Source organism: Pseudopodoces humilis, chromosome 6 (genome assembly GCF_049639895.1).
Source record: "Pseudopodoces humilis isolate 2021_Gansu_Grassland_sample_001 chromosome 6, ASM4963989v1, whole genome shotgun sequence".
Lineage (NCBI taxonomy): Eukaryota > Metazoa > Chordata > Aves > Passeriformes > Paridae > Pseudopodoces > Pseudopodoces humilis.
In genome coordinates this window covers 48,362,941-48,386,682 of record NC_142205.1, presented here as the reverse complement: position 1 = coordinate 48,386,682, position 23,742 = coordinate 48,362,941, and the positions used below count along the sequence as shown (strand labels likewise).

Below are 23,742 nucleotides of genomic sequence, written 5' to 3'. Positions count from 1 at the left end.
GGAAACATTCCCTTTTTATGTCCTAACATTCATCATCTTTACTTGCTTAATTAGCTTCTTACTTATGTTCTTGGAGGACAGCTGGGCATGATTCTGCTTGCTCTGCTGTTCTGAGGGATTCTCTCCTCACATCAAGAGATTATCTTTATATGCCTCTAAATTCTTAATGAAGGCTATTTAAAGTGTGCCTTGTGAACTATATACTGAAGGAACATTAATATTTGAGTACTGTGACTTCTTTATGAAAAATTATTACTTTTGCAGTGTTTTTGCAGGAACAAGGCCATGATTTTCTCCTTTCTTATTAAAGAGTCACCTAAATTTAGTCCTAAAAAATCCAAGGTATTCTACTTTTAATGCTTGCATGGTATCATTACAGGTTATTGTCATTTTAGCTGGCTCTGCATGCTAAGACAGATGAGACTACAAGAAGGGTTACATTTCAAATTGCTCAGAGCTGCCTTTATTTATAGCCTCAGTAGACTTAGAATACTAAATCTTTTAAGAGTAGCCTACAAAGTACTGAAGGAATCCTTTTGCAGGTATAATTCATTTAACACCCTACTTCTAGTAAGATAGAGGCCTGAGTTAGTTACCAGTAACAAGTTACTGCAATTGGCTCAAACACATCAATGCACTCAGACGTGCTTCATTTTAAGCAACAGTCCTGCTTCCCCATCTTCGTCTTTTTTCTTCATTTGAGTAAGTAATAATTAACGGAAACAATTTACTGCAGGAAATCCTGGATTCCCTGAAGTCTTCAACTCAAAGGTAGAAGTATTTTCAAGTTACCAAGTCCAGTACTACTAGTAGTTAAAGGCTTCCTCAGTTGGCTTGTATTACACAGGACCTGAAGCTATCTCCCTCCATGGTTCCTTTTTGCACTCAAAATAGTTATTCTATGGATTTAAAATAAAAATGGGTCCGTCTTGGATGGCAATGCTGCACAAGTATCAAGCCCGAACAACTCACTTTGTTGCACACACACAGGCCACCCAACTAATGTTAATCACAAAACCACCACGGCATGCCTCCACAGTACAGAAAGCTAGAATCTCCTAAGAGGAGAAATAAACCTATAAAACCTGTGCAAAATGGGTAGTGCCTAATCACACTAGACTTCATCAAGGACTCCAGGTGTTTGTGGACTGCATACTTGGCATTTAAATTTTAGATCAAAATATTTCGCTTTGCCTGCATATACTGCAGAATACCAATATTTTGTTTACAAAATCAATATAATGACTACATAGCGTGAGTTCAATGTTTAGCATCTCTTTTGCTTTACCTGCTTAGAAGAAAAAATATTCAGTCACATACTGAAGAAATAACATCTTTATAGATTTCTTCAACTGCTATTAAAAGACCTGAGGGTTGTTAAATGCTTTTCACAGTATTCTTCAACAAAATCAGGATAAAGGAAACCTGATCATCTAGATAAATTAACTAATGGGCAAGTTGATTTTTGTCCACTGGAAGTGAAGGCACTTGTGGACATACTAAAAGCAGGAAAGAAAAAAGAAGCAATATCAACTACACTTTCAAGTCTTTACACATCACAAAATGTTAAAGTAATTTTTTTTTTTTTCCTTTGAGAATAACTTTTGAGTTTAGAGAGTTGTTTAGGAGAGCTGGGAAAGGGCAATTTCCCAACATGCTCTTTCTCATGTCTTAAAATTATTAAAAAAAGGAAATCCCAACTTGCTCAAACATTAAAACCTTTTGCCAAGCCATATCCTCCTACAGTTTCTTAAGATTACTTACACTAAGAACTATTTCACGTATGTTGTTCACATAAAGGGTCACGTAGTCTTTGATATAGACTCCTATGTCAGGATAAGGTATGGAGAACCAGTTGCTTGCAATTGCTGCCTCATTTTCATTGTTACCACTCCACAGAATAATTGATGGATGAGATTTTAAGCGTCGTACCTGAAACACAACTTAGTTTCAAAGGTCAAGCAAAATTACTTATCTTAACAATGAATTTTTTTTTCAAAATCACTCTATTATTAGTTGAATTACATGTCCATATGTATATTACATATACTAAGCCTACAATTCCCATTTTTTGACATACGGTTCACTATTCCCTCAGCTTGCCACCAGGCTCAAAGTTTTGTAATATACACTTTCAGAAGGGAAAACCTCTAATATGCTGACATACATCTGCCTTATGCCCATATGTACCATCCACCTCTACTCAGCTATGTGTGAAGGATAAATTCTGCGCAGTCTGCTTGACTGACTACTCCTGAAAGCAGTTAAGAGTTCAAGAAGATTTAGCAAGGTTACATTTTGTGTCTGCTACATAAAGGTACACTAACAAACACTTCCAAACAACCATTTTTGGAAAGCTAACTTATACAGTCAGTCAATGAAAAATAGATAATGTGAAATTGAGCTTTGACACATGGACAAAATACCTGATGAGAAACTTCTGCTCTTACAGATTCTAAGTAATTCTGGTTGGTTGGATACAGCGCACATGCAAACATAAAATCCTGCCAAATCTACAAGGGAAAAGAAAGATTAAAATAAACTGTCAGCAAGTTACTTTACATACTTGAAAAATATATGCTATTGGGATGCACAATCCTTTGTTCAGACAGAAAGCAAATCATATTCACCATGGGGCTCAAGTATGTGCATACTCCACTGTGGTTGTCCTCGATATCAGGGTAATGAAATATTTACCCTCAGGAATGAGATCCTGACAGCCTACATTGAGGAGCAGAATACTGCTCAGTAGAGGAAGTTCCATGAGTTCCAACAGAATAATCAGAAATATGAACATGGAGCAATTTGCAGCTGAACAGAACAATTTCATATTTATTTACTATTTTGCAGGTGAAACATCAAATCCCCATTACTTAATGAGAAGAGACAATTCTTCTGATGTGGTACTGAACACACTTAACAGATGTTAATGTGTACTTGTTAAGAAAACACCTGCACAGAAAATCATCTTAAAACCAGCAAATCCGACCTAAGAGGGGCAGAAACAAACTAGATGCTTTAAAAATAGAGTGGTCTTTCTCTTCAAAGAAAGATCAAGTAGATACAACTAGAGAACAACAATCCTTTCAATTCAAGAACAATGAACTCCATTTGTACCTTACAGGAGAATTAACAAAAAGGGGCAAGAAAGCCCAGTGACATGGATGAGATTTCTTGTTTACCTGTTTTGTTTTTTGAACTGCCATAACCTTGAGGCTCCTTCTAGTCTATCTCAAATGTTAATGAAAAGACCTTTAGAAAGAGCACCTTAATCCAAAGGAGTCTGTAGGAGACTCCACTTTTCTAAACGCTGTGCTACACAGAGAGAGACAGAGACCAGCTCCTCATACAATTGCATTTTCCTTGCTGTGAGAATATGCTTTTCCATGGCTCTTTTCAGCACACATTCCCTAAGGAAACTGAAGATAAAGAATAGGACAGTGGGGGATAATGGAGCCATTAATAATTGTTACGATCCTAACACTGTGAAGAAAAACCAAAGCTATTGCAGCAGAATCACTCATAATCCTTTAGTGACTATCGGTGTCAAAACTCTTCATTGAAAGAAACTTTTTCTCACTATTTCCCTCAGCAAGCTATCACTAGTTTTCCTTAAGCACAGTTTGACTTGAATGCACTTTTAAGCCTTTGCAAGACCATCAGAAGAAACAAAACCAAAAACCTCCCCCATTGCCCCCTCCAGAATAAGGGTCTGATTTTCTGCATTTACTTGCTATTTTGGCTGTTAAACAGGATCTAAATCTTGCACTGAGCACTGTACGGACACAGATCTAAGTGGCCTACTTAAGGTGCCTAGTGTCAAAAATTAAAGAACTGTAAGTGCTCAGAAGCCTTGAAAATCAGGACACTCATTCAGATGACTAAAATAGATTGAATTTTTTTTTTTTTTTTTTGCAAGTACACACATCTGAAAGCAGCGAGGTATGAATTCTGTTTCCCTGCTTCTTATGGTGTTGACTAAGACCAAACACTTCTCAGGATTTTTAATACCAAATGTAACTTGGCCTTCATTCATCTAGTCACTACTTCATCAGAACTTATTAATGCATGCCTCCAAGTTTATATAATCAAAGGTACTCATCTAGGATTAGTGATTGCAGCAGGTGTTCACCTTACAGCTACATTTATATTCAATTATAGTTTGTTCAAAATGGCCCCTTGGATAATGCCTTCCATGTTTGTCTTTGGGCCAAATGAAAAGTTTGAACCAAAAACCCCAAACCTTTACAGTTATTGCTAAAAAGAGGAAAATACTTTTAGAAGAAATAAAATCCATTTCCATAACTGAGAAAAGCATGGCTACCTTCTACCTAATGGTGACCTTCTGCTATAAAGTTTCCAAAATATCACAGATTCAACAGACAGCCTCTGTAATCAGAAACCATTCAATTTATAAAGAACTTAAAGAACCCCAACAAGCCAACCAAAAAATCAGGTTAATCTGACCTCTCATGTTGATACTCTACACTGTCCTTCGGAAAGATGGCTAGAACTAATGTATTAATTCTTTTTTTTTTTCATTTAAAGTGGATTTTCATTTACAAGTTCTTGTCAGTTTTTAAGTAAGTATTCTGTGTTTATTGTTTTTACCATTATTCCTATTTCATCACAAATATCGTAAAATTCATCTTGTTCATACACTCCTCCTCCCCAAACCCGAAGGGCATTCATGTTAGCATCTGCTGCAGACTTCAACAGTAGCCTTAGTCTGTCAAATACAAAAAGGAGATATACAAGTTTTGTAAAGTATTAGTTAAGAGTTTCTAAGTTTATACAAAAGAACGAAGAAACTAATGCCCCTACCAAAAAAAAACCCAAATCTAAATCATTAGCAGGCAATCTTAGATTTACAACTCTAATAGAAAGTATCAAAATACTCTGGTTTCTAAACCTGCATGTCTGGACAGAGCTCTCAAAAAAGCAATTTTTTGTGCAGAAAAAGTTGCTCGTTACTGTTAAGAAATAGATGGAGTGACACATGTGTAAATGCTTTTACAGAAGTATTGGCAGGACCAGATTTAGAAATACTATGTTTTATTAATCATGTTGGTCTTTTCTCCCCTGATATTACTTGCTTTGTATCGTAATTACTTGAATTCAAATTCTCTTTAAACACAATCAGGAATGTATATTCCCTTCCTGAGTTCCATAATGAAAAGCAAGAATAGGGGAGTGAGAGGGTGAGGAGAAAGACTGAGACTGGGAATCTCATTTTAAGGGTTTTAGGCTCCAGTCATTTCTCCTTGAATCATACTGGCAGCCTCTAAATTGCATGTGTGTGCACACTGCACCATGCCGTGTTGTTCTGGTTCCCCAATAATCCAGAGCAAAGCTGAGACCAGGTACAGTGGAGCCCCCACCCCACCTGCATCTCCAGGGTGCCATGCACTGAAATCCAAGTAGCCTAGATGAGATCAGGAAAAGGGGAGAGGCTACCATGCACCTCTGTAACCCTACATGGCATGGGTTAGGAGACGGATGAAGCGCACGTCCTCTGACCACCAATGGATGTGCCCAGACAATAAGGTCAAACAGCCTGAGGATCATTCCTAAAAATACCTGAAAGGCCAGTAACTATGAACTGCAAAGAATCACCTTCCCACCAGAAATTGCATCTACATGCCTTGAACATCACTCAAATCTGTTCATGTTAATTTAGCCCTAATTCTGAAGCCTCCAACCCACAACAATTAGTGTCCTACCTTGAAATTTTTACCCATTAAAGCCAACCTCCGATAAAGGGTGGTATAGAGAGAATCAGGAGGAAGAAAACACAATCCTTTATCCTTAAAGAACATCAAATGTGGCTTACGTGTCATAGGTCACTCTGTCCTGGAAAGAATCTGCTGGAATCCAGTTTGAGCCCTTAATAAAAATGGGTCGGCCATTGATTCTGAAGTAGAAACTCAGACCTGGTGAGCCAGGAATAGGCTCCTGAACAAGTTCTACTGTCCGAAAATAAACCTGTGAAGACATGAAACTTAGATTTAAAGGTGACAAAAAAAGGAATTAAAATGCCATAAATAAAGGAAACCATTACAAAAAGGGATTGAACTGAACAATAACAGCTTAGAATTTGTCAAGGAGTCAAAATACATGGTCTCATCTCTAAATTCCTCCTTGCATGAAACACACTTTGGGTCAGTAGCACACTACTAAAAAGAATTCTTTCAATAAGCCTGTTCACTTTCTAAAGTTGTTATCACATTAAGAGAAAGCATGAGCAAACAACTGTACATGTGCACACAAGTATGTAAGGAAGAGATAGATTAAGTTTGATTGTCGCAGAATTCAGTCAGAAGTCCACCGAAGGCCAGAAAGAGGAACATAGTAGTTGCACCAGATCAGAAACACCATGTAATCTGCAATTTTTTCTACCAGGAGACTGCAGCAGCTCAGTTTTAAGTCTTGTCCCTGAATGCCTAGCATCAGATTCAGGTAGTACAAGCAAGATCTCCTCCTTTTACTGCTCTGAAATTATACCTTTTTAATAGGTATTTGCACTTACAGAGCAAAAAATAACCATGCAAACACAAATGCCAGTTTGCAAGTGAAGGGCTCTCTGGCCATCACAGCTGCGTTAGAACAGCACAATCAGCAATAATGTTTCAGAACGATCAGTTCAGCTAAATAAACACCCTGAGTAAAGTACTAAAGATAAAGCACATCTCAAGCAGAAGCCAGACTTTTACAGCTGCTCTTTTAGCCTAATATATGGCACTGTGATGCTGAAACAAGAACACATTCCTTTTTCCTGTTGCAGGTGGATTTAAAGCTTTCAGGAAGTCGTTCCAGACGTTTTCTGGGACTTCACTACAAGCAACAACGCTGCTCTGAGTGGTATCTTGACTGCACTGACACAAACAGCCATGAGGGAGCAGTTAATGCACCTCAACAGCACTGACCCTTTATTTGTACAGATGCCTTTCCCACCTGTCATATCTGCTCCTGCACACCTTCAAACTCTTCCAGAAACCGGCTCTTTCAGGGAGACTTTAAATGTTTTCTCCTGCATCCTTGTTCCAGTTCAATTTCTTTAAGTCAGAAAGAAAACACTTTTCCTTTCTTGTACCTGTTGCTCATTATCATAGGGAGAAAACGGGAAAATTAAATAAAGGGAAGGAAACCCAATAGTAAATTTTAGCCAAAACAGGTTTGGGTCAGGAGGGCAAGAACCTAACTTTTTCTAAACTACTCCTAAGACAGCAACCACTCCTCTCTCAGATGACTATTTGCTTTACCTTTTCAAAAGGTCAGCTTGTAGAGAACAGCCTGTTCTCTCTCTGCCACAAGCTTCAGCTGAGGGAAGTATCTGTCAGTAAATTGGGCTAAAATTAACCTAGTTAAGTGCAAATGATACACCTGTCTTTAAGACAAAATGCAATTCTTTATTTCACACACCAGACATGTCTGTAGTTCAAAAGGGAAATGATTAATCCCACTATGGGACTCCATTTTCTGAAAGTTCAGCTAATCAAAAATCACACATATAGACAGAAAACTATTTCTAGCATAGGGAAGAAAATCACCACTTTTTGCTTCCTCCTTGGTGCTTCAAGTTAACTGGACAATTATTAACCAAATACCTGGATAGAGACGATGCATGTGACAAATCAGATACATTACTGGAGATCACAGATCACTAAGCTCAACCTAAACAGCTCTGCATTATGGCAATGACCATTTCTAGAATTTTGCAGACTTAGTTTAACATGAGAAGTTGAATTTAAATAATAACCAATATTTCATACAGCTTTCACAGTTACTCTAACTCCTGAAGGCTACAAAAGAAATACTACAGTATGAGTACTGCACTAGCAAAAAAGTTCTGACCTTCCTACAGTGAATTCAATTACACTGAGAAAAACTCCTCAGTCTCCACTGCAGCTCTTTTTTTATGGCACAAAGTGGAACAGGACTTGCAGTTGGAGCTGCCAAGGTATTTGGGATGTCATCAGGCAGGTTGGGACTGTCTCAGATTGCATTTGTAACAGAGTATTTATCTTACTAACAGAAGTAATGTGATACTGCTTTATTCATGTTCAAGTAGAACTCATGCAACTGGCCAAACCCAAGGCAATCTGAGAGGCTGAAACACTCAGCCAGGACCACCCAGACAGCAGGAGCAAGAGTAAGAGCTCCTTAGCCTCAGCTCACATTTCCAGGCCTTCAAGATGCAGTGCAACTCCATTGTTCCCCCAGGGCCAGCTGGTAACAGCACATTCCTGTTCCTACTTCAGCTTCCTTTTTCCTTGGGGAGTAAAAGAAGGGCAACCAGCATCTGGCATGTTTGGCTACATGCCCTTCTGGCTACCAAGACCTTGGCCACCTTGAAATCTGTCTGATAGAGCTTGCTGCCTGAGGGCTGAACATTTCTCTCAGTCTCGGGGCATGCACAAGAGGCTCTCTAACTACCACAGACCAATCAGCTGGTTCTGGGCATAATTATGAAACAGGTACCTACCTTTATCAGGCACATACAAAGGTTTTGTATATAGTTAAGTGACCTGTGTATCATATTTGGCATTCCCATATTTAGCAGTAGGAAAAGTAATAAGGATGAAGATGCCTAGAGCTGAAATAAGATCACAGAACAACCCAGCAACCTAACAAATTAGCACACAGCATGAAAGTGGTGTGAAAACTACAAAGCCAGAAAGAAAGACTTCTGGAAGTCATGCTAAAATGCCTGGAAGGAAAAGAGTGTGTAAAGGGATGGAGGGAAAGACAGCTAGAGGCCACAATGTCCAAAGTACAAAAATAGCCTTAAAACCCAAAAAACTCTGCATACAGTGCTAGAGAAATGTGCATACACAAAGATGGGGAAATAAAACTGAAAAGGAAACAAATGATTCAGAGGGCAATGAAAGAGATAATAAATTCCTTGATGTAGGGGACGGCAAGAAACAAGCAACTTATCAGTAACAAACAGGACCCTCCATCAAGAAAACCAATGTCACTGTGAGATATGACTGTTTCACATTATCCTGAGAAACAAACTCTAGAACAAAACATTCAAATGGAAAACCAAACCAAAACCAAACCACATCCCATTCTGGATGTTGGCTTTCATTCTGCTTTGGTTTTCTGCTACTCTGAACAGGAATGAGTAAGTGCTTCTCTGAGCCAAAAGGATTCCTAGCACTGTTGGCTAGAGCTCTATAGAGCTCATGCAAGAACATACTGGAAGGCCACCCAGAAATAGTCCCAAAGGATTAGTTAATGTTTTGAAGACTACTCTAGCATGTCAGAATCCAGAAAGTAGTTCAAGCTTAGAGTAGCCAAATCTGACATAAGATCAAGCTGTGCCTTCTCACATGTACAGTTCTCATGGTTCAGTTTTCTCCTGTCCAAAGTTAAGCAGATACTCATATGGACACAAACCACTTGTGAAATGGGACACAAACCACTTGTGAAATGGTCACCACTGTTTTTTTTCTGGGGGAGCAGGGAAAAAGGGTGGAAATAGGAAATTTATTGTTCTTAAATACAGTCAGTACTACAGAACTGACAACAAAACAACTTTCAGGAACATTAATCACTGATTGTATCTCCTGAAATACTCAAAGTTCTTATTAAGCTATATGAATGTTGCCGTTCAGTCCTGCTGACATGAGAGAAAATTATGCTACAAATGAAAAAACTGCATACAGAGCCTTTTTCCACTCATACAGCTCTGAGTGGGGGGTGATGGGGTGTGTGTGTGCATGTGTGTCAGTCGGAATCTAAGACAGAGATTCACAAAACGCAGGAAGGATGACCAGACTTCACACTGTAAGCTGTAAGGCTTCATATGCTGGTTAATTCACAATGCCCACTACGTGGTGCTTTCACTTTTTTCCCCCCCCCTCTTTCCCCTTAAGGAGAAAAAAATAATAGGCTTCTGTTGTAGACCATCAAGACCCTACGATCATAGGCCACAAAACTCTATGAAATATTCTGATACAAGCACCCAAATGGAAATTATTAGCTTTCCTATCATTGTGCAGTTTTCACACAGTAATAACAGAATTTTCCTTTTTAGAGGCTTTATAGTCGTATTTCCTACAACCAGTTTTTCCAGCTATAAAAGCTGTTGTAAAAAAAACACACCATGTGTTAACTTGGTGTGGTGTTTTTTACTGTTTCAAAATTAGAACACTAATAATAGCAAAGAATTATTATTATGACTTCATAATCAAACCAGGGGCTAGTCCTATAAAGAGTACAACACCAGAATCTAGTAGTTTTTCGTAAGTTTTTTTCACATGAACAAATGTTACAGCAAAAAGCAGTTTAGATGCCTGGTGACTAGATTAGTTTTTTTAGTAAAGCAATACACACCAGAAACATCTAATAAATGCATACATTTATGTGGTTGTTTCCACATGCTCATAGCACAAGGAAGCCAGTCTAATATCTATGATTTTTCTTTTTAATAGACAATTGGAAATTACCCCTTCTAGGCTTCTTAGTAAAATCAAACAGATAATTAAACAGCCACTGTGTTAGGGGAACCCTTATGCAAAAAACCCAAATATTATTTCTATGGTCGTATTTAAGACCTTACCTTTTCTTAAGCCTGAAGCACATCTACCACATTCTAATAAATGTATGTTAGGTTTTTAGGAATGTGTTTATCCCATAAATTTTTACAAACTGAATTAGCAAGAAAAATCTCAGTAATAAATCTTTCCATGATCTTATAAAAATCTAAAAGGGGTTTTCAATGTATGATACAAAACCAAAAGCATGGTATATCAAGTTTAGAAGTGCTGTTTCCTTTTCATAAGCTAGAAAACTTAAGAAGTAAACATCTTTTCTCTTCTGAGATTTCTGGTTAACTGTAAGCCATGTTGCAGCCACAATATAAGCAAAGGCATCCATACAAGCTAAGACTACCAGAAAACAGGTAGCCATATGTTCTGACATTAAAAACACTCATTTCTCATTAGCATTTTCACATGCATATTACAGCTGAGCAAAACATGTAAGAGCTCTAGATACCTGCTATGCAGAGCTGATGCACTGCTAACCTTACACTAACAGTGCAATGCCAGATATAATTAAAATTTAGGGCTCACCTTTGAAAACTTCTCAATCTGGCATCCTGCCTCCATCATGAAAGTTGTTGTCATGTTGTATCCAGTTTGCTTTCCATGTCCATTTGGCCACCAAGCCTCCACTGCAGCACCCTTGAACATACAAGGGAGAAAGTCTGAGCAGCATGTATAACAAGAGGTATCAAATGCACCTGGAGCTCAGATATCTTTGTGTGAATTACCACAAGCCTAACGAGGTTTTGTGCTTCAGCTGAGACATGCTAACTCTCTGTCAAGCTGCAGCTCTGAGGTGAAAATCATTTAAAGAGAGAACTGTGATTTCTTCTGCTGAAGCCCAGGCTGTCACTTCATTTTGTGAACACTACAGGCCATGAGCACACCTGGACATGCATGCACACATCTAGCCGCTACTCCTCAGCTGAGGTACACTGACACACTATTCCTCCAAACCCCAAATATCTATGTCAGGAGGAGCAGCCATTTTTCACTGAGCTCTGTATCCTACACCTCCTCTCATTGATTCTTTTATCTATCCCATGGACTATTCAACATACAGCAGTAACACTTTTCAGCTGTGACTCTGGTGATACATGCCCATACTTATGTCAAGCTTTTAAGCCAAATTCTTTTGTTCATTCCGTGTTTTTTTGCTTTGTCTCTCTATGCTTCCTAATCACATAATTAGTACTCCATCATTTTTACAAACATGAAATACAATTGCTAAGATGACAGAATATTTATCTTTACTCTAACAGCCTACTTCTGCCACTCATTCCCATTGCCAGCATTTGCCAGTTGAGTGCATAACACAGAAATTGTGGAAAGCAAGCAAAAATGCATGCAACCAAACAATGGAGGAGTGAATATAGTCATGCAAGGAGTGCCTCAACCATTTCAAACAAATTAAGGCCAGAAAGCAGCCCAACAATATGTTTTGCTGTAGCTATACTTAGACACAACCATGAACATATCATGAATATATCTTCCAGTTTCTCTGATTCAGAATTATCACAACTGCTTGTGAGGAAGGACTGATCTCTGTGCTGCAAGGATACAAACAGAAGCACACACTCAGAGTGTGCCTCGACAACAAGGGAGTGTTCGCAGCTGCCTGGAACGACTAGATGTCTCATTGGCCACTAATGATGTCACCCTTCTGCTCACCACTAGCTGATAAGCAAAATGCTGTCATGTTGGCAGCACAGCACTTTTGTGTGGCAACTGTAGGAAGGCTGATACACATCTCAGAGATATGCACCACTCAAACACCTACTGACTCCACAATATAATCTGCAATAAGCTCTTAACTAGAAATAAATTTCTGGTGAGGTCTCAGTATCAAACATGCACCACACAAGACTGTGTACAGAGTAAGAGCTCTGTTAGTCTCATCGATACATGAGAACGCATTTCAGGGCTTCTCATAAAATCAGCTGACGTGAATTCACGCAGCTAAGCCTTTTGTGCACAAAGCATAATGAAACCCTGCTGCCTCTGCTCTGAAGGAAGTGCTTCCTTCCAGACTTGCAGTTGCACTATACTAACAGATCTCTTTTGAGGCTGGGGTGAGACAACTAAACAAGAAAAATAATTTTTTGATTTTGCAGTGCCAGTGTAATGTAATCCATTAAAAAGCGAAGCAGACACTAATAGTTGTTTTAAATGAAACTGGGTATTGGTAATTGCTCAAGTAGCTTGCATGTCAGATGACAACAGTAACAAAAACTGCATGTTTCTATGCTTCTGTGTCAAAATAAAACAAAGCATCTAAGTACACAAGCCACAGAGTGTGCTGGAACATAAATACCCCACTCTCTCTCCATGCAAACAACTGACAAGTGAACTCAAGAACACACACAGGCAATGCAGTCAAACTGGGAAAACAGATGCAGCATTACACAGCAATGCAGAAAATCAGCAGAGCCAGTAAAATATAGAAGAGCTTGAAGGCAGACCATCTAATGCTATTAACTGCCATTGTCAGCTGTCAGAAGCCCCAAGTTCCTGCTCAAAGCACATCACACACCCACAAATGTGTGTCCTGCAGCAGTGAAGCTTCCATGGAGAACTCCATCAGATGTGGCTTCTGCTGCACCTGCCAGGGTTCCCATGCTCCTGGAGCCTGATTCTTTATTTAAGTTCACTCCTCATTTGAGCACCTTCTACCAGTCAAAAATTCCTCCTGAGATTTGCCTATTCAAAGCACTATAAGCAAATGTAAGGAGTAGTACTCCACAAAATTTTCTTTGGCTTTTATTTACCTGAAAGAGTATCTACTGAGAGGTTTGAGGAGTGTTTCCTCTCTCTCCTGGGAGAATCATATGTACTGTAGTATATTCTAATCCCAGTCAGTCCAGTGAACAGCAGCATGTGAGAAACCTGCTGCCAGTTAAGTGAAGTGACACAGGGTATCCAAAGGTTATTTACCTAAATAACTCAAGAAAGGCCATTTAACAGTGGTCAGTGATTACATGATCCTTTCCTAAGGCTTCATCGACTTTTTGGCAATGAGCTACATAGCTCCCCAGACATCAGATTATAGAAAGGAAAAGAACTGTTCTCCTACCCTGTAAGGGACACAGAACTGTTGTTAAAAAGCCAGGAACACAGTAAGGAATGGAAGGAAGGCCTAAAACTGGCACGGAGGCAGAAAGTCACGCTGGAAACCAGGGGAAACATTTTGTAGCTGAACTAGCTTTCCACACATACCTCCTTACCTTGTTGATGTTTACAGGCAGCACAATGCTGCCTTCTCCAGGTTGAAGCTTCACACTGAATGTTTGCTGCGTTTGTAACTTGGGAATGTTCACAGTCACAAGACCTGCAATTGGCTTAAAGCTGACTACATCAAAAATAGACTCGACTTCAAGACACCACTGCTGAGCACTCTTTACTAAGTGAAGGGGGAGAAAAAAAAAGGAATTTAAGAATGATGTTTATATAGCTACTAGTTAACATGATCTTTTATTAAAGAAAAAATTCCAACTCTTAAGATTAAATTTAACAATTTTCAGGCTGTGCCTGAACCAGCCTATATAGTAAATCTGCTTATTTAGTGTGTTTTGACATCTAAGTCCAATGGAAGAGAAAAATGCAATATGATTTATGTTTCTTAATTCTTTTTTTAATTCAAAGCCATCCAAGCTTTTTTTTCTCAGAGTTCTGTACAAAAGTCAGAGACCTTGACACCAGTCACTTCATTAGGAAGGAATTTTTTCCCACCAATTCCTATAGACATTGTATTTGCTTTTAGTCAGCACTCATATGAACATGGTACTCTTTGGGAAAGATTGTAATCACAAGCCAGTACAATCACTTTTGTCAATGAAACAAAAACAGTATTAACAGAAAACGAGCTGAATTCATCCCAGACTCACTGGACAAAATGAATGGAGCTACGCTGGGGATGAATTGGGCCTACTGTGTCTAGACTTGATGGGCTATATCTTTATTTCCCTTCTCCCACCCATGTGTCGCGAAAGAAACAAGTTAATGACTTCTCTGAGATCTCTCTGAAGTTACCACACAGCATCCTCTCTTTTACAGAGCTTACTGTATAAGGAGAGCCAGGGTCAAGGGTACTCAAGATCTATGTGTAAATTTCCCACTAACTTCAGCAATTGAATTGCCTAGCTACTAACATAGCCTGGCTAATCCTATACTTCAAATATTACAGATTAACATATAAGCAAAAGCAAATAAAGCAGAAAACAAGGAGAACTAGAACTAATGCACATTTTGTATACTCAAACTACTAATAACTTACTTGCTTTTTTCATTTACGTAGTCTTGTTATATAGTCTAGCTCTCCTTCCTCCACAAGAGAAAGAAAGCTTACTCCAAAAAAACAAAGAGTTGCATTCAGCTCTGGTGTGATTTTCACTGTTTTCATAGAATGAAGAGCAATGATTGAGTTCCCAAGTTTACATTACACCCAACATTACCCAGTGAAGACCAATTGTCTGAAATGTGGAAATGGTTAAAAAGTACCCACCCTACAACAGACATTACAGTGCATTTTTCCTCCCTTACAAAAGCATATAGAAATTACAACCCATTCTTAACTGCATGAACTGTGGGGTCTAGGCAGAGAAACCAAGAACAATTAATCTTTTACAGACTCAGTGTCCAAAGGCTATGACGCTAAATCTGATGAACAATAAAAGTACATATGCAGCTTAAATTTAGGTTGTTCATTTACTCTTTCAAATGTTATTAAGTCTGAATACTAATAAGCTCATGCTCTGGTTCCAAGCCACTCTGCTGAATGAAAGAAGTTTGCTCTCTCCACTTATCCAGAGGGCAAGACTTTACCTACTAGAAGGTGGAATTGTGGGAATGTGGGAGGGACCAGAAAAGATTTTTACTGTAACTAAATTTTAGAAAGCACACGGTTTGTGCTGGGGCTTCTCATGGAAATTCCAGTCACGTTAATTCTAGCTAAGACCTGCAGCTACTTCAGGATGCTTTAAAAGCAGCCGTAGCATGATGTCTTCCTCTTTTATTCATACACAACAAATCACCCAAGTGCAGAGGACCCACGTGCTAGCCTTTACTTCACTGAAGACTGGGATCAACAGGCAATGGAAAAAAAGCATGTGGGTGGTCTGCAACAGGGCATGTCACCATTTGCAGAAAGTTTCAAGGGAAAATTAACTGCTTTTGCACAGCTGCAATGATCTTCAGGACAAAGGAGAGGATAATCAGAGACTACTGCAAGAGAGGAAACCGGTTTGGCAAGTTAGGTAGCAAGAATGCAGGAGGTTATCCTCTCCAATAGCAGCTTTAACAATTATCCTTGCATAGCACAAGTGTTTTTCTCTCTCAGACTGCATGTTGTGTCCTGAGAAGTCAGCAGTCTTCAAACTCTGCTCTCTGTGCATTTCTCCTTCCAACACAAAACCAAATTCCCATAGCAGCTTTGCCTTCATTTTAAATGAAAGTGAGACAAAAGTAAGACATATTTACAAGGAGTCTTAGTGAAAACACATGCCAATAGAAAGGAAATTTTCCAAAACCGGAGAACAGGTGCTAATCTCAATTATACTACATTTATTTTTGCAGCTATTCGGGGATTTTAAGCAAAAAGGATTCTGAATTCTAACATTTTCAACAGGTATTGTTTGTACTGAAGTACTGTTTCAATACATAATAAAGGTGTGCTGTGGAAAGTGCTACACATGAAGTCATAAAAAGCCCATAGAGCATTTTCTAAACTGACAGGTAATTTGGCTTAACAATAAATGGTTTGTATTCTAAAGGTGAAACCAATAAAAAGAAGAAACAAGATACTTACCAAAGAAAGGAGTGACAGAAAAGTAAATCAGGTGATAATAGTTATAGGCCTCAATCCTAACATCTTTCCAGATTCCTTGAGTGGGAAAAGAAGGGCCCCAATCCCAACTAAATGAACATTGCTCCTAAAAAACAGAATGATTATGTTACAACTGCCTGTTTTTCACACATTGATGCTGTGCCAGAAATAAAAGACATTTGCTATCTGGGAATAAAATATTGACAATCCACTGAAAGAATTTTTCCAGTTTCCATAAACCCAGAAGAGCCTACAGTATTTTTTTCTTACTTCTCAACCAAAACTTTGCTGCTACTCCTTGTATTATATTAAAAATTTAATTTTGTATTAAACATCCATGCACATAGAAATTTTGTATTACTGAAAGAGCAAAACAACACTTAGCATACCACTTTAAAAAATGCCAACAAAACCCCAAACAGTAAAAATCAAAAAAAAAAAAATCCAGGAGATTACTCTCAATTCAGCTGTGAATTATCTTACTTTGTAATGTCAGGATTTAATTGTATACCTAAATGTCAAACTAAGCAGAAAACTGACAGTTAGGAATGCTACAGCATTCTAGAAGAACAGTATCAAATTAAAAATCATATATGAAACAGTTTGTCTCCTATTTTTAGTTTTAACAGCACAGAGTAATTAATACAAGGAAATAAATGGATATGTGTATTTGTGTAGTTCAGTCATGTTCACTGTTCCTCCCCTTTTTATGGTTCTCTTATACAAAAACAAAGGGAACAAAAACATGGTTGAGAAGTAGCTTAGTTCTGGTACTAACATCAGAATAACTGTCAGAATTATAAAATGCTGGTCAGGCAGAGATCAGTACACTAATTTCCATTTAGCTGTTTCCAAACCTGGTCAGACCTCTACTTAACAAATCCCTTGACAACATCTATTCAGCTGCCCTCCAAGTTTCACACAGCCCCAGCCCCCAAAGCAAATACAATAGATCTCCTCAAGTCTTGTACAGTGACACACAGTTCTAAATTTAGAGACTAATAACTTACAGCCAAGGCATACTAATTTGGGCAAACCACATTGCACAAGCCTGGCCTATCCCTTGCGTTGCCAGTCAGCCTCCCTTTCTATCAAATTGCAAAAGAGCCTTCCAGGAAGCAAACACTGCACCTATTTCAAACAGAAAACCAGGGATAACGTATTCTTAGAAAACATGTCCAATTGAAAGTCATTTTGCCTTTATAAAAATAAATTAATCACTGACAGATTGGCAGGTTTCACTAAAGATACTGCAGAAACTGCTATCAGAAACAGTATGTCACAAGGACAATATGCCTGTATCACTGGAGTTCATTAGCAGTGACAGGTTTGTGTTGTGCCACAAACTCCTACTCAGATTTAGATAAGTTTACTGCACTTAATACTGCACCTGAAATGTGTAAACAGCTCTCCATTACTTTCAGATGGGAAGCAGCCAGTTTATAGCAATGTCCTAGCACGTTTGTTTACTTTTAAATGTGACATAGCTGCTGTTGCCATATACTTGAAACTCAAAATGTTTCTGGAAATTTCTGGAGCAGCTTCCAAGTACAGTCAAAAAACTCATTTGAGGAAAAAGCACTATTTTCCTACAAATTTAAAGGTATAGTTCAGTGAAGCATAAAATCATTTCATGTCTTTTCCAAGCCTCTCCTTGCACTGATTTCTGAGAAACACAGTGCACTCAGAAGAATGAATAAACTTTCTAAAATGTAAAGAAAATAAAATTAGCAGCGAGCAGAAATAAAGACAGCATCTTAATTCTAAAGGATCCTTCCAGGACAACATGGAATCCATGTTTACATTAATGAATTTTAAAGGAAATTACACCCAGGTTTAAATTTACAAGATCCTAGTCATTTTTTGAGGTGCCTCTAGAAGGACTTTATCAGAAAGTTTGCAAATAATTAACAAGAAAGGCATTTAAGTGGAGGCAAATGTGTAAAAACACCCAAAAAAAGAAATTAGAAAATAAGATCATCTAGACATTGCTTCTATCTGCTGCAAAGCTATCAGAAATACACGAGAAGCTACTCAAATGATAGCTTGTCCTGAGTTAAGTTTTAACAGCAAAGAAGACATATCTTAAATCAAAGTTCCTGAGTTTCACTCACCTATATTTCTCTGGTGTTTTCATTGAATATGTACATATATGTCACACTTCACAACACTAATAAGATGAGAACAGGTCCCCTATTAGATAACTAACACTTCTTGGGACATGCCAGAGCTGCCCAGTATAAATAGCACAGCACATGAGCAACAGCAAACACAAAGCTACTTGGATGAGATTTTTACAGCCTTGGCAATACAGACTGGTATTTGCAACAGTGAACTCTATTGTCTGCATACATTGCTAAACCCACCCAGTGGATCAAAATGTAATGATTACACATTTCCCAGTGCTATCTTGCCCTCTTAGTAGCAAGTCTCCTTGCTGACTCTTTGATGAAAACAGCCTTTTAAACATTCTTATCACTTAGATATGACGCCTGGCCTTCTCATGCCTCTTGTAGTGTCAACATACAAGATTATGGGTTTCTAGGGGGATGGGAGAAGGAAGCTGCAATGAAAAATATGCCCTACTTATAAAACAACATTGCAGGTTTCAGAATACAACTGTAAGGACAGCTTGTGGTGCATTCCTCTTTCCAAGCCTGAAGCCAGAGACAGTTCTGCCCCTACCTTTCTGATGAAATTAACATGGCACTCTCCTTTCTGCACAGGTGGAGGGCACGCCGGGGGGATGCTGTGTGCTTTGTGACATCTGCTCTGCTCTGCTGCATATAAAATGGCTGACAAGAAACGGACTTCAACAAAATTGACCTCCTGGATCACACTGGTAATATCAAAGCTCTAGGACAAAACACAGAACAAAACCATTACAGTGCTGACATTTATATATGAGATTTATAATCACTATTACATGGGGATTTTAAGACCATACATATATTATTCAAAAGCTTTTGAAATACAGTCTCAGCGTGCTATGATTTTGAAGGAAAAGAAAAGCTACTTTGTAAACTGAAAATACACAGAAATGTTACACAGGAATGTTCAAGATGGGAGGAGATGTTTCTGGGCAAACCACTCTCCTCACACCAAGCTCTCATTGCAGGCTGCAGCACTCTGCTTGCACACAGGACTGCTTTAAGGACAAGGACAGCAAGAGAATCCTTACCCTCCCTCCTCATCCAGAACTCATCTGCATCTTTGGGAAGACACTTTATTCTAATTCAGAAAGCTGCTCCATACAGGAGTGCCTCCAGCTCACACTGTGCTGCCAGCTCATCTACCTACCACAAGGCACTGAGCTGCCTTGTCCATGAATGTTGCAAAACTGTAGTTCATCCCCCAAAATTAAATTAAATCCTCATCCCCCAAATGTACAGACACACATTCTATGCCAGCTCCAAATGAAGTATTTGGGGGCTTCCTCACCAGGTCACAAAATCCCCTTCAGTGTGGCTGGACAAAAGGAGAAATGTTCCATTTCAGAATTATTCTGTGCTATCAAGTCATGGTTCCAATGGCTAATACTCATTTATTCCTCAGAGCGCACATTTGTGAAAAGCCAAGTCTTGGCAATTTTTTCTAGTTTGGGAGCAGCCCAGCTAGAATCACTTGTTTCTGTAGCATACAGCAGGAAATTAGAAAGCAAATAGCATTCCCCAATCCAGAGCCTTCAGAGAGTCCTTCCTGCAGATGTTGCCATGTGGAACAGGTGAACAAGGCACGAGTCTGAGTCACAGTAATCCCAGACTCGATTTAATGCAGTACATTCTGGTTTCACAGTGAAGGCCATTTCATGAATTGTTACAATCTGATACAAAATGAAGTTGCAGAAATATGGACAAAATAATACCACTTCCTAACTTCACAGAGCTCGCTATTGACAAAACTTTAGATACTCTCCAAACAGTAAATAATTACAATTTCATAAAAGCTCTACAAAATTTTTTTATTTTGCTGATAGTTAAGCTAAGTCAAAGAGAAACTAAGTGGTTTGTCCTAGGTCACACAGACCCAGGTGGCAGAATGTCTTATGTTTCAGTCCAGTGCCTCTGCAATAAAACCTGCCAGAATGGTAAATGCTGAGATATGGAGACACCAGATTTCATTTGTAATTCAGTTATTCCAGTATCATTCTTCCTTTAACTCTTCAGGTTTTTTGATTCTTTTAAGGTGAAAGCAAGGATTGTCCCTTATGTTAACAGCAGAGTAATTTTGTATTTTAAAGCTATAAAATGAGTTTTAATGTTTTTGCCACTCTCAAGATCATTCTGTAATGAATACTCTCACACTGACATAAGCAAAGCTCAAAAATGCAAGACAATGTTACCCAAATTACCATGTTAAAAATAAACCACCCTCTTTAAAAACCAAAAGCATGAAAACACACAGGCTTTACAACACGTGCATTTTCATTGCAGTATTGGCATGCAAACCATTCTAATACCAATTAGGAAGCAGATTTACAGCTAATAAAACAGATTTAAGCTTACGGAGCTGGGACAGATCCCAAGAAGCAAGACATATTATTAGCTGAATTGATCCTCTTGCATTGGTCCTCTCATTTAGGACAAGGCACATTCACCTCTACATATGACCCCGACGCTAGTGAAAAGGTAAGCACACTTCCCTTTCTAACATTTACCTGCATCCACATGCAGTCCTCAGGTCAACACTTTCTGCATGCAAGCACCTACTTTTGTGGGTACTTGAATGCACTGGAAGTACTCAGAACAAAAGGGCTTTGAAGAAAACACAGAAGCACCTTCAGAAATAAACACATTACTTACGTATCTGTTGAACATGTTGTCTGTTGTCCCGAGAGTGACATTGTTCAGCAGGATCTGTGCTACTGTATCTACTCCCTCAAAAACCAAATTCACTTTCTGCCACTTTCTACAGAAGAAAACATATGTGTGAAAAACTGTCAGAATACCTAGAGTTAAAAACACAGACAGGAGACAGACAATGTAATTTTTTTAAAAATAATTCATTAAATTAAATAATTTTAAAATAATTTATTTTTAAAATATATTACTTAATTATATTAATTATTATAACAGCAGTTGCCTCAGCTATCTGCAAAAACATTTGACTCAGTGTAGCTACATTTTACCTTTAAACAGTCAAATTAAGATGAGAGCTGAAGTAGTTCAAGTCAGCATGTTCAAGAAAACAGCAGGTTCACATACCCACCAGATATTAAATGGGCTAGCTTTCAATTAGCCTAAGTATTTATTTTTTACTCAGCTGACAATTCATAAGTAATTTTTAACAATCAATTTAAAAAAAAAGAAAAAAGCAACAATTGAAGTGTTCTGTAGCAACAACTTTGCATCTGCACACAATTGTATAATTTGTTTTATCAGATACAAAAGTATTAAGAAGATTTTGAAACGATGGATTAACTTGCAATTCTGCATGAAAGATTGCACAGAACTATTTCAGACATATTGTTACTGCATACCTGACGTCAAAAGGAGTTTTGAATGTCCTGCTGTAAGTCCAGTTATCTAGCGAGATCCATCTGTACATCACATCATTAAATCTATAGTATGGATCCTAGCAACAGACCAACAAAAAGAAAATTACAAGATTTATTTAGTAATAGTGTTACTATATAAAAAGCATCACAATATCCATTAGATGAACACTTCTTATTTCAGTCAGTCTGCAAATGAAATATATACCTTAGTTAGCTAGTCCTGATACTCCTTTTCACCCTTGAAATTTTATGTGAAAGCAAAGCTTTTTTTATTTGACTTTATTTATATAGGTCAAAACCCTGTCTGCTATAATCACCCAAACTAGAAGTAGCAGGATCTGTTTTTACAGAAGAAATTACTGGTCTGGAAATTAACCAATAAATCCAGAGAGCTTGTGACTTAATGAGAGGAATAGAAACATCATCACCCTCATAATTATGGAGAAAGTAAGACTAATGGGATTTTAAGAGGCAAAGAAATAGTATTTTAGGCCTCTAGTTTAACGTTATTGCAAATAATCCAGTTGTTTCTTGTCAGCTAGACTTGCTGTGGTAAGGATAAATTAAACTGTTGTATGTGGAGGGATGGAGAAAGAGAAGGAGAAGCAACACAATATTGGTTTTGGTAAAAAACTAAATGCCTACTTTTGAGAATAGTATTGCACTTACATCAAATGTGCCTTTCTCCCTTCAAGCACACTGCCTAGAAAGAAGAGAAGGCACAGTTGGTCTAAGCTGCATCTTCGGTTTTTCTGGCATCATGCTGTATTTATTACCTAACAGCAGGTCACCATGTCCCTCACCCAGGTTAAAGGACCTGACACTCCACAGCCTCGCACCTCACACAAAGGCAGCAGAGGGGCACAGTGTCCCACCCGAGGTCAGAGAGCAGAAAGGCAGTGTCCCACCCGAGGTCAGAGAGCAGGTACCCGGGTCCCTGCCTGACAGCCCCGCTCCGGCCGAGCTGCTGCCCCGAAACAAAGACCGATCTCTTCTGGCCTGGATGACTCAACCCCAGCCCAGAGAGGGGCTGCGTTAAGGTTGGCTTTGGTAGGACTGTGATAACAATACCAGCACACTTAACTACCAGCCCTGAATATCCTAAGTCACGCTGAAAAAAATCTGCCCAGCTTTTTTTATTTCACTACTTGCTGGAACTTAATTTTTCTCTCCATTTCAGAAGTCAAGTATGCATAGTAATGACATTTGGGATTTGAAATCTTCTGAAAAAGAAAAAAATATACCTCGTATTTGTTTGACAACTAACAAGGCCAGGCTCTGTAATAAACACATAAGCCTAGTTACATAGCAGAACAAAATCACAATATATAAGTTGCTCTCCTCAGCAGCACAGACCCTTCCAGAGTCCTACTGCAATACAAACATCATTCCTTGGGCTCATACAGAGGGAGAGGTGTCACCTTGCCTCTCTACAGGCTATGCTCTATCAGTCAACTTTCTTACTACAAGGGAAGAGTCAAAAAGGAAAGGTCTTGTCACCTGAGTAAAACTGTGAGCTCTGTAATGATAATACTGTGTATTCTCTGAAAGTTAAATCATTATGTGCTTACAGGACTATTACTGAACTTTAAGACATTCATTCCATTACTTTTGGGGAATATATATCAGACTTTTATTAAGATGCAAAAGTTAAAGCCAAGAAATGCATATTAATATGCAAAATTTAGGCTTATAAAAGAAACTCCACTGAGATCATTGCACTGATATAATGAGAGGCAAGCATCAAATGTCAGAGACCATGAAACCCCACAACATGTACTTTAAAAAGCACATTCTTAACAAGAATTTTGCTTTAACATTATATACCATCTTACATATACATATATATTCGTATTTAACATTACATA

The 23,742-nt window shown here is 38.4% G+C and overlaps 1 protein-coding gene across 9 annotated transcripts in view; it reads right to left on the bottom strand.

Annotated features, from left to right (window-relative positions):
* Positions 1-23,742, bottom strand: part of MANBA (mannosidase beta) — a 52,486-nt gene that overhangs the window by 22,014 nt on the left and 6,730 nt on the right. For 8 of the 9 annotated variants that reach the window (XM_088057157.1, XM_088057156.1, XM_088057155.1 and 5 more), the window contains exons 2-11: positions 21,857-21,951; positions 21,180-21,285; positions 19,063-19,233; positions 16,360-16,483; positions 13,781-13,956; positions 11,085-11,195; positions 5,834-5,985; positions 4,612-4,729; positions 2,427-2,513; positions 1,765-1,932 (exon numbers count right to left, since the gene is read on the bottom strand). In XM_088057157.1, coding sequence (XP_087913283.1) covers positions 1,765-1,932; positions 2,427-2,513; positions 4,612-4,729; positions 5,834-5,985; positions 11,085-11,195; positions 13,781-13,956; positions 16,360-16,483; positions 19,063-19,233; positions 21,180-21,285; positions 21,857-21,951 — 1,308 coding nt within the window. Of the gene's footprint in view, positions 1-1,764; positions 1,933-2,426; positions 2,514-4,611; positions 4,730-5,833; positions 5,986-11,084; positions 11,196-13,780; positions 13,957-16,359; positions 16,484-19,062; positions 19,234-21,179; positions 21,326-21,856; positions 21,952-23,742 lie in introns of all 9 variants that reach the window. The other variant, XM_088057162.1, reaches the window with a different exon arrangement.